Source organism: Camponotus floridanus, unplaced genomic scaffold, assembly GCF_003227725.1.
Source record: "Camponotus floridanus strain SB8 unplaced genomic scaffold, Cflo_v7.5 scaffold8, whole genome shotgun sequence".
Classification (NCBI taxonomy): domain Eukaryota; kingdom Metazoa; phylum Arthropoda; class Insecta; order Hymenoptera; family Formicidae; genus Camponotus; species Camponotus floridanus.
The window spans coordinates 324,548-339,940 of NW_020229849.1; the positions used below are offsets into that span (position 1 = coordinate 324,548).

The window sequence follows — 15,393 nt, forward strand, 5'->3', positions numbered from 1 at the left end:
TTGTACAAAAAGTGGAATGCATATCCGTACGAGCTTTCTGAGCTTATTAACTGGGTGGGATGGAAGAACATATTGGGATTAACGGATATAAATCAATATTTGATCTTTTAATTTTTAGAAGTGTATTTTACATTAGAACACTTTTTATATTTTAGATCAAAATATACATAATAAGTCATATATTTTGACCGTGGAAGATTTATGATTTACTTCTCAATCCTTCCATTCTCTTCATGCGAATCCCTTATCTGATCACTAAAATGAATATATTACCAATATATATCATTGACTTCGATTGTGTTTTAATTTTGCAAGACGTATATAACGCATAGAAATATTATTGAAACCTTTTATCTGACAATACAAATATTCGCCTCGTTGTTTAACGTACCATTATTTCCACCCCTCTCTTCCCCCTAGAACGCCGATGAGTTTGCAACTCCGGTTCGTAGCATATGATGTGAAAATCAATAGTGCGCGCGTCTCACGATATTCCTCATTCGTAGATACACCGCTCGCGTTCGTGTAGTCGCTCTCGTATTTTTGTCTGATTTGTAAAATTACGCAAAACGCGAATGTCAACGAATTCGGTCTCTATGTTTAATGCAATATTTCGCTCATGAAATTATCCCTAAATTATGCAAGCGAGAGATATTTATCAGGAATATAGGTAAAAGTACCACGCAGTAAGGGTGAGTTTCTTGTTTACATGCACATTGTGTATATCTGCGTAAATCTAAATATTATTTATAATAAACTATACATGTATCACTGCGATTGTTCTAATCATTGTTTCGACTATCAATTAAGTTTCTATTGACAAAAATGATATGTATCTTTGCAAAAGTATTTTTTTTTACTTGTATATCCTTTTTTTTTTTGTTAAAATATTTCTTTTTATTTTAATTACACGAATAAATTAATATGAAATTTATTTTATCCCTTTGAAAAAGAACTTGGGAAATATAAGAATATATTTTATCTATTTTACTCATTTAATGTAATTACTACAATTTGTATAGTAAGATATTTATGACACATGTATATATTTTTACAAATAGAAAACTATTTAATATTTTTAGTGTCACATTCGTGATTTTTGTAAATTTCTGTTATCTGATGTTTTGATATGATTTATAGAGCTTTGAAATATATCTGTAGACTTCATCAACTTAAAAATAATTTTACAAAGTTTACAATTTTAGGTTTATAATTTTACAAAACTTAAAAAATTTTACAATCTCTTTACATTTCATTTTCTTGCAAAATATTAAGTTAGTAATTTCTCCTCTAAATTCTACAAAAATTCAATGCATTCTACTCAAAGAGGAAAATATATAATAATATATATTAATATTACGTAAAACTATATAATATATTATAATTATTATTAATATATAATATAAATATAGTTAATATATAATATATTATATTATAATTTAAAAAAAAAGATATATATATATATATATATATATATATATATTAATAATATATCTTAATATAATACGTAAAAATATATAAATCATATAAAAATAAAATCCTATGTTAATATTATTGTCTATAAAGTAAAAAAGTATGCATAATCAGAATATTTATATTAATATTATATCAGAATATTACATGAAAAGACATTCCGCGAAATCCTGAAGATGATGGACGGGCCCGGATTAGGATATTCATATCATCTTCCATCCGCTGGTTGGAATCTCAAGGTCAGGAACGCACTGTCACAGTTCAGTGATCTCTTTAGCGAATTTAACAAGTACATCGCGCCTGCTTATCATCATGATCGGTGCGAGAGGTAAATAATTTCCTGAAAAATTAAAAAGCATTTAAAAAACTCAAGAAACCTCAATAGAAAAAAATAGCAAGGTTGTTTAAAATATTTGGTTTTTTTTTCTTCCCTCTATTAATACATGAATGTATATGTGAGGACCATATGAGAAAGCGAACGGATTTTTTTTCTATCAAATTGACATAATTCACGATGTTCATATTTATATTATATGAAATGTCGCAAAATATTTTTTTCGTCACTCAAAAATATATATTCATAGTTTGTTCATGAACTCTCATATTTTAGCTGTACATTATTAATTTTAAAAACTTATATATTTGCTATGTAGATCCGTGCAGATGCGATTGTATTCGATGCACAAGAGGGAATTTGTTATGGTGTTTGTTGCCTTTTTCGCGTGTTTTGGATTAGCGGTGTTTATCGGTCTCGCCGGTGAGTGTATTCCAATAATTATCCAATTATCTCGAAATCTCATAAATTATGCGATACTTCAGTGACGAATTACTATTATTAATCTCGCAAAACAACGATGTATTAAAAGATATTAATGTTTTTAAAGGACCGCCTATAACGTCGACCAGCGAACAAAAAGCGCATCTAAATGGTAGCGAAATGGCCACTGGTCCATTCATCATGAAGACACCTCTGTTGTCTACGTACAGCCAGCAATTATGGGTAATCGCCAAGCTATCGACATCGAATAATGATGGTAACGTATATTTTCATTTGAACTAATAGCAGAAAACCTTTACATAATTCGATAATTGGGGTAGAATAATTATCTCGTTCATTTTTTCGCGCTAGATTTCCTGCTGATTAATCTTTTTCCCTCTATATTTGTTATAACTAAAATAAAAATAAATTATATATATGATTCTTAATTTTGTAACAAAAATCGCCAAGCTATCGACATCAAATAAGAATAGTAACATATATTTTCATTTGAACTAATAGCGGAAAACGTTTACATAATTCGATAACTGGGATAGAATAATTATCTCGTTTATTTTTTCGCGCTAGATTTCCTGCTGATTAATTTTTTTCCCTCTATATTTGTTATAACTAAAATAAAAATAAATTATATATATAATTCTAAATTTTGTAACAAAAATCGCCAAGCTATCGACATCGAATAAAAATAGTAACATGTATTTTCATTTGAACTAATAGCGGAAAACCTTTACATAATTTGATAACTGTGGTAGAATAATTATCTCGTTTATTTTTTCACGCATGATTTCTTGCTGATTAATCTTTTTCCCTGTATATTTATTATAACTAAAATAAAAAATCAAATTCTTAATTTTGTAATAAAAATTGCAGCATTGTTTTTACATCTCTGCAATTATGATTTATTGAAAAGAAAAGCTACATAGATTTTTTTTATATTCTAGTATATAATCTATTTTCAGTTACTTTGGAAAAATTATTCTTAATAATCGGTGACAATTTCTCTTTTGTAGACGAAAGATACGACAAAGGTTTCCAAGTTAGTGTTTCCATAGACGGTATCACTGCTGATCGCAAACTCGTATCTGTGCTACCTCCGGAAGCTGGACATAATCGGTACAAATACTTTTTTGATTATTGAAAAAATTGCGAGGTAACGAGTTTAATTTCATAAAAAAGTTATTATTTTAATAATACATTTTTTAATAATACATTCATAACGACGAGAAATAAAAATTGTTAAAGCTGAGATATATCTATTATATGCGTTGCGACAAGTCAAATTGATATAATGTAAATAGATCTAGAGCTTAATATGCATAACAAAAGTCCGAGATTATCATCATGATCATGATCGTTTTTCAGAACCAGACACCTAAAGTGTGAGAGACAATCCTGCGAGGAGTTGGTTGTCGCTCATCTCGGATTCCTCGATTATAGCTACTACATAATTACTGTCCGCTTCCATGGACTCGAGAGCTTCCATCAGCGATACACGATACGAGAACTCACATTCTACGTCAGTAAGCACTGCATCCGAAATATGATTATATCCGTTTCTCGACATGACAATTCCGAACCTTGTATTCATATTTCCTGTTCACAGTTTAAGAACTACAATCCGGCGTTCACGCAAATCGAAATCTGGTTTCGATTGATCTTCTTATTAACCACGTTCGGAGTGATGGTAATCTATGATCGAAGATGACAACGCGTATAATATATAATTAAAATGAATCGAAGACTGCGTTTTTTTGCTTTTGTGAAACTAAACGAGTAATCTTTGATATCGAAGATTGGTTTCAAAAAAATTTAATACCTCTTTCTACTTCCAATACATTTGGCAATATTATTAAATGTCATGGAATAAAAAGAATTCTTTTATTTAAATTTTTATCGCATCAACTTTTCAACAAATTAAATAAAATTTTTAAAGCAAATTTTAAATAAAATTTTTAATGCAATTTTTAAAGCAAATTTTCAACAAATTAAATATATATAACATTTTAATTAATCTGGTGTTTGAAATATTCTTTGCGTGATTTATAAAAAAAGAATATAATATATTATAGAAATAATATTCGCGTCAAACTTGAAAAAAATTTTTTAGATGTATCCGCGCGATAGAAGGATTAGTTTATAATTATTAATAAATGAAATAAAAATCTCTTCGTGAGAGAAGAAAAGAGCACTGTTAAAAAATCAGAAAAGAATTCTAAAGAATAAGAAATAATTCTTTAGAGAAAAAAAAAGCATAGAAAGAAATTCATCGATTATGTCAGCCATCTTCGATCTCAATAATAAAGAACTCGTAGCGTTTCGCAAAATAAACTCACGTCGATTTCTTTTAATTCAACCCGTTTTTATTTTTTCGCGAAGAATTAAAATTCGTTGTAGAAACTGAAAGAAGAAAAATGTATCCGCTTTCAGTGCTGGTTTGGTCATTCGCTTAGAAAGTATCCGCTGCACGATTGGTCGATAGAGCAAAAGTGGATCTCTATACTTCTTCCATTACTGATTCTATACAATAGTAAGTTGTCATTGATGCTATGTTATTATTACACATTTTCATAATTTTTAACAAGTTGTCGAATTTATATTTCGTCTAAACAGATCCGCTATTTCCCATGACGTTCTTGGTGAACTCCTGGGTACCGGGTATGCTGGACGCGATCCTACAAACGACTTTTCTTTGCGCCATTCTTATGTTCTGGCTCTGCGTCTATCACGGCCTCAGACAGGTATCGCTATTCGAAAATCAAAAATGAAATAATTAATTAAACGCTGCAATAATTTTAGTGTTCAAAACCGAAATAATTAAAGATTGGATTAGCTGGTTAATTTATTAAATACATATATGTTTCGTGCCTCGATATTATTATTAAATTAATTAATAAATTTGCGATTTTTATTAAACAAATAAAAGATTTTAATTTGCAATATTTCTCTCACTGCTTAAAGTATTACTAATGGAAATTGTTAATAATATTTGCATTTTAACATGTTGATTACATTATTATACTTTCTTGCTATATCTAAATATGATTATATTATTATTATTATTTTATTATTATCTTTTATATTTTTATTTGTTGCATGTGTCAACGTGTTGTTAATTAATCCTGATTTTTATTTCCTTAATTAATAAATTTGCGATTTTTATTAAACAAATAAAAGATTTTAATTTGCAATATTTCTCTCACTGCTTAAAGTATTACTAATGAAAATTGTTACTAATATTTGCATTTTAACATGTTGATTACATTATTATACTTTCTTGCTATATGTCTAAATATGATTATTATATTATTATTATTTTATTATTATCTTTTATATTTTTATTTGTTGCATGTGTCAAAGTGTTGTTAATTAATTCTGATTTTTATTTCCTTTGTTTAGAATGAGAGACGTCTCATCACGTTTTACCTGCCCAAGCTCTTAGTAGTAGGTATGTTATGGGGTGCAGCACTGACTCTCGCCACGTGGCTTCGTTGCACCGAGCTGGAGGACCCCACTTATAATTACGTTCTCGATACATCGAATTATTATGTAAGTGTAATCGCCGCGCAATTAATATGATTTATTACAATAGAATATTATTGCATTTATACAGGGTGCGAACGTTCCAGCCAGACTTTGAGATCTTATAGAAAATTTAATTCTGAACAAAAAATTTCGTATAAACATGGGTCGAAAAATGCTTCTTTAAGGAGTTATCGCTCAAAACCTCTGATGAAGGAAGAGCAAAAAGTGAAAAGAAAATGAAATAAAAAGAAAATGAAACTAAATAAATTTCTTGAAAAAAAACGATAAAAATAAAAAATAAAAATCTTTTTCTTTTATGAAAATAAAATAAAAGTTTGTTAAAAAAAAATTATTTTATTTTCATAAAAGAAAAAGATTTTTATTTTTTATTTTTATTGTTTTTTTTTTCAAGAAATTTATTTAGTTTCATTTTCTTTTTTACCTTTTGCTCTTCCTCCATCAGAGGTTTTTGAACGATAACTTTTAAGGGAGCATTTTTCGACCTATGTTTATAGGAAATTTTTTGTTCAGAATTAAATTTCTTATAAGATCTCAAAGTCTGGCTGGAACGTTCGGGGCCATCCTGTATATTTTAATATTATTGCATTTATATATTTTATTTATATATTTATATATTTTATATATTTTAAGAGAACCCTTCGTTTTTAAAATTTGGTTGTCAATTTGCGACGTAAAATTGCGAATCGCGTTTTGTTTCGACCTCAACAGTTCTGACAATCAGAGTTGTAAGACCAGTCGCAAATCTTGAGTCGTGAATTAAAGTAAAGTCCTGCAGGGCACGCCTGTAATCGCGGCGTTCCCCAATCGCACTGATAGAAACGATCGCACAGAAAGGGATGCGGCAATAAACCCGGATATCGAGTCGGGCATCGTGGAAATGGTCGCGGGCAACCGATCCAGGACGAGTCGCAGCCGGCCTGCCAAGGCCAGTCGCACACCTGGAGAACAGGATTGAAATGCAATTCCTCCGGACACTCAAACAGCATCGGCATGCCCCAGTCGCATTTGTAGAACTTAAATGAAAATACGCACACTTGTATAATTGTGTAATATTCGGATATGATGCACCGAGGGAAAAATTTTTATTAAATCAAATAAATTTGTTTTCTTGAAACTTTTGCTCTAAATGGAAGGAATTGTTTATTTCATTTAAACAAAAGCATTTAATTTTAATTAAATATGCATGTTATATTAAGTACATTATTTTCATTTATATATTTTTTATATTTAAATACTATTTTCGTAAAATGTATACTATAATTTATTAAATTAAATATGTTATTTTTTAAAATTAAAAAATTTAAAATTTTTGGGAATAAAAAATGCATTTTAATAAATATTTTTTAAATTAAAATATAAAAATATTTAATTAAAAATTATATTTTTTAAGCATATATATTTTTTAAACATATGTAAATAAATATTTAACTTAAGCAAACAGACGTTTTTAATATAAGTAAATACGTGATTAGTACCCACCGAATAAATAGCTTTCTTGAGTTAACTAAAATTTTTTTATTTCAAGATAATTTTTCCCTCAGTGTACTCGATGATATAATACTTGTATAATATTCAGAACATCACCGATAAAACATCTAAATTTATCTGTTTTTTTTCGCGAAGAAACTTACCAAACTGCAATTTGTCGAATGAGGTAGCAACACCTGATGCTCGTGATGCACGAGATCGATGCACGGATTTTCCTCTTCTGTCTCGATCACACTCAGATTCTTCACGACATTGATCTTGAGTTTTATCTCGCACATCGTTGCAGAGAGATCGGTGTCATCGAGATACTCGTGTACCTGATAACCCTGTACGTGATTCTTATAATTTGTCAGGTCTTTCGGTGGACATAAGAGCTGCATTATGCAGCTTATCTGCTTTGAGTCACTGTATTCCGCGATGTCTCTCCGCAATTCCGCCGGGCACTCAACAATCGTGTACAATCCGCTGATCCTCAACGAAGCTTCCAGGACAATAATGCCGATTGCTGATTAGACAAACGACTGATTATGCACTGACACTGATTAAATTAAACTTATATAAATTTATTTCTCTCATTTCAAGATATAAAATCGATGAATTTACACGCATAATTAATTTGATATATTTTATTCATTTAAAATGCGAGTGTGAGATATAAAATTATACAGGGTGTCCCATTTTAATTTTCACACATGAGAAGAATCAATTGATGTAAAGAAAACACATAATTGTTTCGAAGAAAAAATATGTAATTTGCAATTAACAATTACATATTTTTTCTTAAAAATAACTGTGTTTTTACACCAATTGATTCTTCTCATTATTTTGTACATAAAAGTATTAAGATAAGATAATCAAAAAATAAATGAAATTATTAAAAATGTCAGACTCACGAATATAAATAAATATAAAAAATAAATATTTTACTAGATATTTTATGGTTTATGTAAAATTAAGAAATTATTTCAAGCCTCATAACTCGAAAAGTACTCAATGAAGAAATACTTTATTATAGTGTTTTGGAAAGCTCTCGAGATAAGTTACAAGAATAAGTAACAAAAAATAGAGGGTTAAAATTAATTTAAAAAATTGAAGGTGACTTTCACGTAACCTTCAAACGACTTTTCAAGGTAAAACCAATGACACCATCTTATGGCCCCCTTAAAACCATACAACTTTTGTTTAAAACATTTTCATCGAAACCGCCATGATTTCGAGATATTCGAGTGTGAAAGTTAAAATGGGACACCTATATATTGTGTATGTTTGAATAAACGATCTTGCGTGAAAAGAAAACTAGAATATTGACCGAAATTTATTGCTGTTAGTTGGTCAAAAATATAAAAAAATACAATTATATATGTAAAACGATAGAAATATATTCCTCTTATAATTGTATTATTATTTTCTTAAGGATTGAAGCAATATTTACCAAATTGTCTCATGTTCATGTATCGATAGATCAAGTATAATTTTGCTGTTGCTTCCTCTCGAGATTGCAAAACACCTGTTGTTTCTGTTCTTATTGTATACGCATGTCGAGTTACGAATCAGTACTGTTGTAAATAATTTCCCATCGGGGCTGGTCTCTTTCAAGATTGCCATCTCTTCGATCTTTATTTGGTATCGCATCGAAAGCGGTCGAAGAGATCGAAACTGGTCTATCGATGAAGAGCGACAAAAAAATGTGATACGCGATGGATGATGAACGAAAAATATCACATCTTTTTATCGCTCTTTTTATAACAAAAGATATATTATACATCTGTGCCGTTCTTAATACATTTTTATTTTCAGGGCTTCAAGATATTCTTCTTTACAGTTGGTGGCTTCTACATCGCATACTTGCTACTTCTTATATTGAAGGCATACAGCGAATTACGATCTATGCCTTACTTTGGTAAGTATATTTTTTTTAGTCCGCGCTAAGACTTTCTCATTTCGATAAAAGTGTACTATATCATATAGTGTAGCACATCTTTTTATTTTTTATAATAATATATCATATAAATAAAAAATTCGCAGATATATAAAAATAATACGTAAAAATTGAGCGGACGCAAATGATATTTTTATTTTAAACATTTCTCCGAAACAATTCAACGCATTTAATGAAAATTAATTTCAAAAATGATATCGCACAGAAAAAAATAAGTGTCAAATCAAAACTTATATACTTAAACTAACGTATTCATTCGTTCGTATATACGCAACAATTTATAACAATTTATAATCTTCTTAGAAGAATTTAATAATTTTAATAATTTAATAATAATAAATTTAATCATTTTAAATTTCAACAATATTATAGTCTTGTTTTAAAATTGTAATTGTCACCTCAAGAATATATAATTATTTAATTCTATTTTAAGAAAATTATAATCTTTGATTTAAAAATGTTATTTTCTATCTAACATTGTTTCTTCTCCATTCAAGAAAATTAAATCTTAAATCATACACTCAAAAAAATGTTTTGCTAATGTAGATAGATTTCTAAATGTCGCAACCAAAATTTATCGCTATTTTTTGTATCTGATAGAATATCGTTTGTCACAGCTAGAATTTATAGCAGTAACATTCTAGCAATATCTGCTAGAAAATTTAAATCCTATTGTTAGATATTAATCTGTATTGGATAAATATGAGTTTCAATACTGCAGCAAGAATAATTTTTGTAAAAAATATAGCTGCTCATTATAATTGCAGCAGCGATATAATATGTCAATGTATTTTAGATATCATAGTTAACTTATTTTTATTCCATTGCCCGCATTTGATATTCATTTCTGCATGGATATTTATTCTGTCTTCTATGATACATATATGAGAATTCACCATAAAAAAATTAACCGTCTGCGGTTAATTTTTGGAGCTCTAGGACTCCTCTCGTAAAAAATGGAAGAGATGCGGCTATAACAGTCTTCGAGCTAATGCGCTCTTTGATAAGCCGTGACTCGCGAGACCTGTGCGGCTTTATATGATGTCTTACAATTAGATGGATTCTACTTTCGGGTTAGGCTTTTACCTTTCGCCACCTAGCGGCGATAATGTTGCGCAATTGTCAAAAAGAGATAGACAGATTAGGTGCGTTATACAAACTATATTAAGTATCAGGATTATATATTCATTTGTCTCTTGCTGCTAGTATTTTCTGTGTACCACAGCCAAACTTTATATCAAGTATGATTGATCATAATATGGATAGACGCCACAGAAAAACTTTCTTTCTAAATTTCACAAACAGTTCAGATATAAATTCTGTCTCTGTCATTTAGATTGATTACGTGCAACATATATACGATATTACAACATTTGCTAATCGTTTATCTGCCTCAGTTAATTTTTCGCACCTAGAAAATTTTTGCTATAGTTGCAAGATCATTTTTTTGAGTGATAAGAATATATTTTTCTCGATTGAACTACATAAAATGGCTTCATTCAAGTAAGCAATTATTCAAGCAATTATATTTTTCTTTAATTAACGTAATACAATCTCATTTCAAGATTTTCATGTTAAAACTAAATATATTTTCAAAACAAGAATGTCCTTTTTTTCTGTGCGGCGTACATATTTTTTTATATTAAGATGTACAAAACAGAAAGAGAGATTCCTCCTTTTAATACAAAAAAAATCTTAAGATTAATTACATGCATTCTTAGAATATTTGCAATTCTATCGAGCAATATTTAAAAAGCAATTTGCGTTTTGCAGATCTTCGTCTACGATTCCTGACGCTACTCGCTGCGGTGGTCGCGGGGGTTTGCAGTTTGGTCACGGCTCGGCAATTCGGAGCCGGTGTATTGGAAGACAGTTTCGCCTCTCGTCTCTCTACTTATTATCGCACATCTGCGCAATTTATGGCCCTTTATGGTCTTCTCAATTTTTATCTGTACACCATGGCGTATGTTTACGCGCCCGCACTCCAACAGGTCTACGGACAACGTGAGTATCTCAGGGAGACATCCTCAACAATTATCATATTCAACATGACTTACTTTGTCACTTGCTTGCCTGTTTCATAATTATGACAAAACTGCACAAAGTTGCGCTACCGAGAGAAAAAAAATTGTAAAAAGTTATAAATCTATAATTATATTTAATTATAAGATATAGACTTAAAAAAAGGAATTAAGAAAAATTTTTAAATGTCATTATGAACGTCAAACTTTATTGGTTAATTATCGTTTTTGTGTGTCTGCACAGAAAAAAATAAGTGTCAAAACTTATATACTTAAACTAACGCGTTCATTGTTTCGTATATACAATTTATAATCTTCTTACAAGAATTTAATAATTTTAAATTTTAACAATATTATAGTCTTACTTTAATATTATAATTGTCACCTCAAGAATATATAATTATTTGATTCTACTTTAAGGAAATTATAAATGATTTAAAGATGTTATTTTCTATTCAACATTGTTTCTTTTCCATTCAAGAAAATTAAATTTTATATCATAAGAATATATTTTTCTCGATTGAACTATATAAAATGACTTTATCCAAGTAAGCAATTATTCAAGCAATTATATTCTGTATGCTGAATTTATATGTTTATATACAGTAAAAAAATAAATATCAAATCAAAATTTATATACTTAGACTAACGCGTTTATTGTTTCGTATATATCCAACAATTTATAATCTTCTTGGAAGAATTTAATAATTTTAAATTTCAATAATATTATAGTCTTATTTTAATATTGTAATTGTCACCTCAAGAATATATAATTATTTGATTATTTCTACTTTAAGGAAATTATAATCTTTGATTTAAAAATGTTATTTTCTATATAACATTGTTTCTTTTTCATTCGAGAAAATTAAATCTCAAATCATAAGAATATATTTTTCTTGATTGAACTATATAAAATGGCTTCATTCGAGTAAGCAATTATTCAAGCAATTATATTTTTCTTTAATTAACGCAATAAAATCTCATTTCAAGATTTTCATGTTAAAACTAAATATATTTTCAAAACAAGAATATCTTTTTTTCTGTATAATTATATCATTACGTCAAATATATATAGATGTGTTCTATAATTTATACTAAAATACAATTTTTTAATTATTTTTATTTCAGATTCATCGATAACGAAGGATAATCCTGCTTTCTCAATGTTCAACGATTCAGAGGAGGAAGTTATATATGGATCGGATGAGGACAGTCGGCGACCGCTAACTCGCGTTCCGCGAAATGCAGAGGACAGTGACTGAGGGCCTTAAAAAAGAATTTAGTAATCCCCTACGCTAAGCGTAGGGTAGATTTGTTAAACAAAGAAATAATAAGAGAAGCGACAGAAGTTTCTGTTTCGATGGATATTTCTAGTCTGATTTGCAGTCGTACTGCCGTCATTAAAAGCTGCAAAAGAGAAAAACCAAACTGAATTGTGTATAAGTAGTTTGTTAAATAAACAAATATTAATTTTAAAGGAGGATCTGTCACAGTATTCAAAAAAGATACATACTGTATATAAGCTATATATGCTAATATGAATTTATGTATCGTGTATAGAAATAAGACACATAAGAATTGACGGAAGGAATATCGAGAGGAAACGAACGGATGCAGAAAAAAATTAAAAAAAGGAATTTAGAAAATTTTTTAAATGATATCGATTTTAAGAATTATAGACTAATACTTTTGTAGAGAAAAAGTTCCTCTTAATTTTTTTTCGATTTTATCTTATTTTTATATTAGAGAGATGAAGCAACCGGCATCTTCTTTATCTTGCAAGTAAATAAAATGACAGATATTAATTTATGATTCGGGACATTGAATTTTGTCACATGCATTTATTTATTCATAATTTTCAAATTGTTTTGAAATTCTACTTCTAATTATCATCATAACATTTCCGATGACATTTTTTACCGTAGATTCAGGATATACTTTTCACAAATTTCAAAATTACAATGTACGATATAATGTTCATTAAAAAAATATGATAAACATTGATAAGAGCCCAATCTCTATTATATTACGTTATATATTCATAAGATATTACCATAGTTTTTATACGAAATGTAATTAACTATTTGGTATGGCAAGAAAGTTTAATACAAATAATAGAGATATAGCATTTCTGTAGTATATTATTATTGTACAATAAATCGTTATTATTATTAGTATTATTATTATTATTACACGAAATATGTGCGTGTAAGAATATACTGAATATATCTAAAGATGTGTTTTATACTTAAAAATTTGTTATATTTAAAAAAAAAATTTATTCAAAACAGATTTAAAAATTCGCAACAGTCCAGTTACCGTTATGTTTTCTTCTAACAGCGATAATTTGTAATTTCTCATCGATTTTTATAATTTTTTTCGTTATTATGATAGATTTTTAAATATATATTACGCAAACAGAAATTTGTTTGACAAAAAAAAATATAATAGCCTACATTAATAATTATCATTTCTTATCACTGTTTACATGTTGTAATACGTACAACACTTGCTATGTATCTAATAAAAAAATCATATACAAATCTCTAAAATACTTATTATACCAAACTAATTAGTTTGCGTTTGCAACATATTTAATTAAATACTTTATTTTCGTTATATTTTTTCGTCTTTGATTTCACAATTACTATATTCCACAATCTCAGTCTTGTGAAATAAAAATTTAAAGTTTAGCGATGATGGAAATGAGAAAGCAAACTCTTTAAAATATATAAATCATAAAATATTTCAACAAAAAATTAGGAAGCGGCTATTAAGAACCTTTAATGAAACGCAATAATTAAAATTAGCGAACACAAAAAGCTTCTCAGCAAAGCCTCATTTAAAAAAAAAAATGTATGATGAGGCACCCTTCAGTATTCCAACTCCCTTTTCTGAAGCTCTTCCTTCGTTTTGTTTGTATCTTTATTTATTTCTCCTCACAGTCTGTTAAAATGTTTTATTTTTTGTATTACTGTTTGTATTATTGTATTACTGTTTTATTTTTCAATTTTTTTTTCAACTTCATACAACGAAGGTAATTTCTTTCTGTCTTTTCTTTAAAAAAAAAAAGTCTCTTACTTAGGAAGCTTAAGAAATTTTAACGGAACTCTTTCAACGTTTTAAGTTCAATTTGATATCATTTTTGAAAAAATATCAGCCTTCTCTTTTACAGCCACAATCATTGAACTATCGGTTGCCATTGGATTGTCGCTTATGCTAGAGAATTCCTTCCTTTAAACATGCGTTTTTTGGCAAAACGTCATGTGGGATTGGATTTGGTGGCCAACTGTTTTGCGAAGAACAAGATTATGAAAAAAAGACTGTTAGAGAAAAGAGGTGAGAAATATAATGTTTGACATAGTTAAGGAAATTTAAAATAGACAGAGCTTGCGTCATTATTTTGCGTATTATGCAATTAAAATTTTAAATCTAGTGTTATTTCCTGTTTGTTTTATTTTTATATCTTGATTTATTTAGTCTTAATCTCTTTTATATATTCTATTAAATATTCAGAATTATCCGAAATGTTTGTATGTTCAGAAATTGTTCCTTAAAATTATAGATTTGTAAAATACACAATATCTGCAATTTTCTTGATCATAAATAAGCCTTCCTTATAGCGTTAATAATTTTTTGATTTGTATACTTGATAAAATACTTGCATGAATAATTTCGAAGAAATAATTTCTGTAACAATCTAGTTAAATTCTAATTAAATTTAACAAATTTTAAGTATATAATTAAATATAAATTACATTGTACCTTCTATGATTAGATTTATATTTTATAATTAAAATTAAAGTTAAATTTATAAGTAAAATTAAAGTTCAATTTTAATTATAATTAAAATTAAATTATAAAATATAATTATTTATTGCACTATAATTATGTATTATAATTGCAATAACTATAAGAAGCTTATTTTAAATCTTGAAAAAAATAATAGATACTAAAAAATGTCGAGGCGCAGGGAAATAGAAAAGAGACAATTTGCCATTCAATGTATGGTTTTATATCATAATGTTATTACAGAAATGGTATTTTATAATAATTAAAAGTAATAGTAGTTTATTGGTGAATCACTCGCGCGGATTGATCATTAATCGCGTGATCATCATCGCTTTTCATATCAATCGACACGTGCGCAC

At 28.1% G+C, this 15,393-nt stretch overlaps 2 protein-coding genes across 3 annotated transcripts; one reads left to right on the plus strand and one right to left on the minus strand.

Moving 5' to 3' along the window:
* The first annotated feature begins 527 nt into the window (after positions 1-527).
* Positions 528-13,365, plus strand: LOC105247759 (transmembrane protein 181). 2 transcript variants are annotated; one of them, XM_020030110.2, is made up of 13 exons: positions 528-692; positions 1,629-1,801; positions 2,127-2,230; positions 2,358-2,507; positions 3,262-3,364; positions 3,614-3,767; positions 3,855-3,935; positions 4,679-4,778; positions 4,862-4,989; positions 5,648-5,797; positions 9,080-9,182; positions 10,995-11,225; positions 12,371-13,365. In XM_020030110.2, the coding sequence occupies exons 2-13, from the start codon at positions 1,650-1,652 to the stop codon at positions 12,502-12,504; spliced, it is 1,590 nt and encodes a 529-aa protein (XP_019885669.1). In that variant the 5' UTR covers positions 528-692; positions 1,629-1,649; the 3' UTR covers positions 12,505-13,365. The 2 variants fall into 2 exon arrangements, with proteins under 2 accessions (XP_019885669.1, XP_011250435.1); XM_011252133.3 differs by having other exon boundaries at positions 539-692; positions 1,613-1,801.
* LOC112639636 (chitin-binding domain protein cbd-1-like) lies at positions 6,437-9,066 on the minus strand. The gene is made up of 3 exons (XM_025414282.1): positions 8,715-9,066; positions 7,426-7,787; positions 6,437-6,807 (listed from the first exon to the last, which is right to left on the minus strand). The coding sequence occupies exons 1-3, from the start codon at positions 8,731-8,733 to the stop codon at positions 6,496-6,498; spliced, it is 693 nt and encodes a 230-aa protein (XP_025270067.1). The 5' UTR covers positions 8,734-9,066; the 3' UTR covers positions 6,437-6,495.
* Positions 13,366-15,393: the final 2,028 nt, after the last annotated feature.